This window comes from Suricata suricatta, unplaced genomic scaffold (genome assembly GCF_006229205.1).
Source record: "Suricata suricatta isolate VVHF042 unplaced genomic scaffold, meerkat_22Aug2017_6uvM2_HiC HiC_scaffold_153, whole genome shotgun sequence".
Taxonomy (NCBI): Eukaryota; Metazoa; Chordata; class Mammalia; order Carnivora; family Herpestidae; genus Suricata; species Suricata suricatta.
In genome coordinates this window covers 57,463-59,382 of record NW_021859663.1, presented here as the reverse complement: position 1 = coordinate 59,382, position 1,920 = coordinate 57,463, and the positions used below count along the sequence as shown (strand labels likewise).

The window sequence follows — 1,920 nt, the reverse complement described above, 5'->3', positions numbered from 1 at the left end:
CTGGTTGAAGACTTGGGGGACCTCTGAGGCCCCTCTGGTATTTCTTTTTTCTTTTTAATGTTTACTTTTGAGAGAGAGAGACAGAGAGAGACCGAGAGCAAATGGGGGAAGAGCAGAGAGTGAGATAGAAAAAGTGAGAGCAGGGGAGGGACAGAGAGGGAGACACAGAATCCCAAGCAGGCTCTGAGCTGTCAGCACAAAGCCTGACTCGGGGCTTGAACTCTGGAACCCTGAGATGATGGCCTGAGCCAAAGACAGATGCTTAACCAACTGAGCCACCCAGGCACCTCAAACCCCTCTGATATTTCTGAGGCTTCTTTCTGGTCTAAACTGCCTGTTCTTTTCTCTCTTAGTGTATGTATTCTTACATTCTTGAAATGATTGTGAAGCCAGGCATCTTAACTATAATTTTGTGACTAAAGGTATTGATATTACTTTTTAAAATGATGAAAGTGTTTAAAGAGATGCATATTATTTCAAGATATAGTGGTAACAGTTCACCTAACATTCTCCTTTGTGCGGTCTTTATTTCCAATATTCCAAATATTCAGTTGAAATTTTATATCTTTTTTATTTTTTAATTTATGTTCCTTTGATTTCTATGGTTCTTTGGTTCTATGGTTGTGATAACAATTCCAATAATAGTAACTGACTGCAAAAAAAAAAAAGGACTGATCAGCTGAGTGCATTATGAGAAATTTTTGAAATCAGTGAGTTTCCTTGGCTCTTTCCCTCTCTTTCAGGACTCATGCTGTTCTTGAAATTAAACATATAGGCTAGAGAATCACCTCTGTCTCTGCTGCTTCCCAGGGGAGAACCATTTCTGTGGTTTCTAAGGTGTGAGTGGAGCATTCCCAGGTTTCATACTCTATTTTCCCTTCAACCCCAAGCTGTTTTCCAATTTACTCAGGCTGCTTTACATCACATTTTCTCTCCAATTAAACAAGGATAGTAAGTAGTTAACATGTATTGAAAGCTAAACTCCAATGATCGTTTCACATACTTCAGGTGCATTAATTCTCACATAACCCTAGGGGTTAAGTTAGTATTACTATTCTTCTTGAATGAGGAGGGAGCTGGAGCACAGAGGAAAGTAACATTCTCCCAGGATCAATGAGTAAAGTAGCAGAGCCTGTAATTGAACCCAGGCAGCTGCTCCAGACATCATGCTTTTAGTTGATACACTACATGTCTTGCGGAATGTGTAAACACTTCAGTTCAACAAGGAATAACTGCTCACGTTATGAAAAATAAACCCTGCATATTTCTGCAACACCTCTCAAATCGAAGGGACCCAGGCTGTCAGGATTAAATTCAAGACTCTGATCCTGGCTCTCCCTGGGCCACAGGCCAGCTTTGCGGGAGGCCTGCCTGAGATGAGCCTGGGACCAGGGACGGAGGCAGCCGGGCAGCCACCCAGGGACACTCACTCTGTCTTCCTCACTTTGTCCCTCTACCCCCTCTCTTCTAGTGGAGCCCACAGTGACCGTGTACCCCGCGAAGACCCAGCCCCTGCAGCACCACAACCTCCTGGTCTGCTCGGTGAATGGCTTCTATCCGGGCCACATCGAGGTCAAGTGGTTCCGGAACGGCCAGGAGGAGGAGGCTGGGGTCGTGTCCACAGGCCTGATCCGTAACGGAGACTGGACCTTCCAGACCCTGGTGATGCTGGAGACGGTTCCTCAGAGTGGAGAGGTCTACACCTGCCATGTGGAGCATCTGAGTCGCACGAGCCCTGTCACCGTGGAGTGGCGTGAGTAGCTTGCTGATCTCACAGTTCCTCCCCCACCGAGGAGGGGACTTTGCTTTCCTGAGTGTCAGGGTTCTCTCTCCTTACACCGTATTTCCATTTGTTCCATGTTCTCTTCTCTTTAGCACAGGTCCTGGGGGTAACCAAGTGTGATCCTGTGATAGAAATCT

At 45.9% G+C, this 1,920-nt stretch overlaps 1 protein-coding gene across 1 annotated transcript in view; it reads left to right on the top strand.

Annotated features, from left to right (window-relative positions):
• The window catches only part of LOC115284687 (DLA class II histocompatibility antigen, DR-1 beta chain-like), a 10,563-nt gene that overhangs the window by 6,120 nt on the left and 2,523 nt on the right, over window positions 1-1,920 (top strand). Inside the window, exon 3 of the mRNA XM_029931194.1 lies at window positions 1,472-1,753. Coding sequence (XP_029787054.1) covers window positions 1,472-1,753 — 282 coding nt within the window. The remainder of the gene's footprint in view (window positions 1-1,471; window positions 1,754-1,920) is intronic.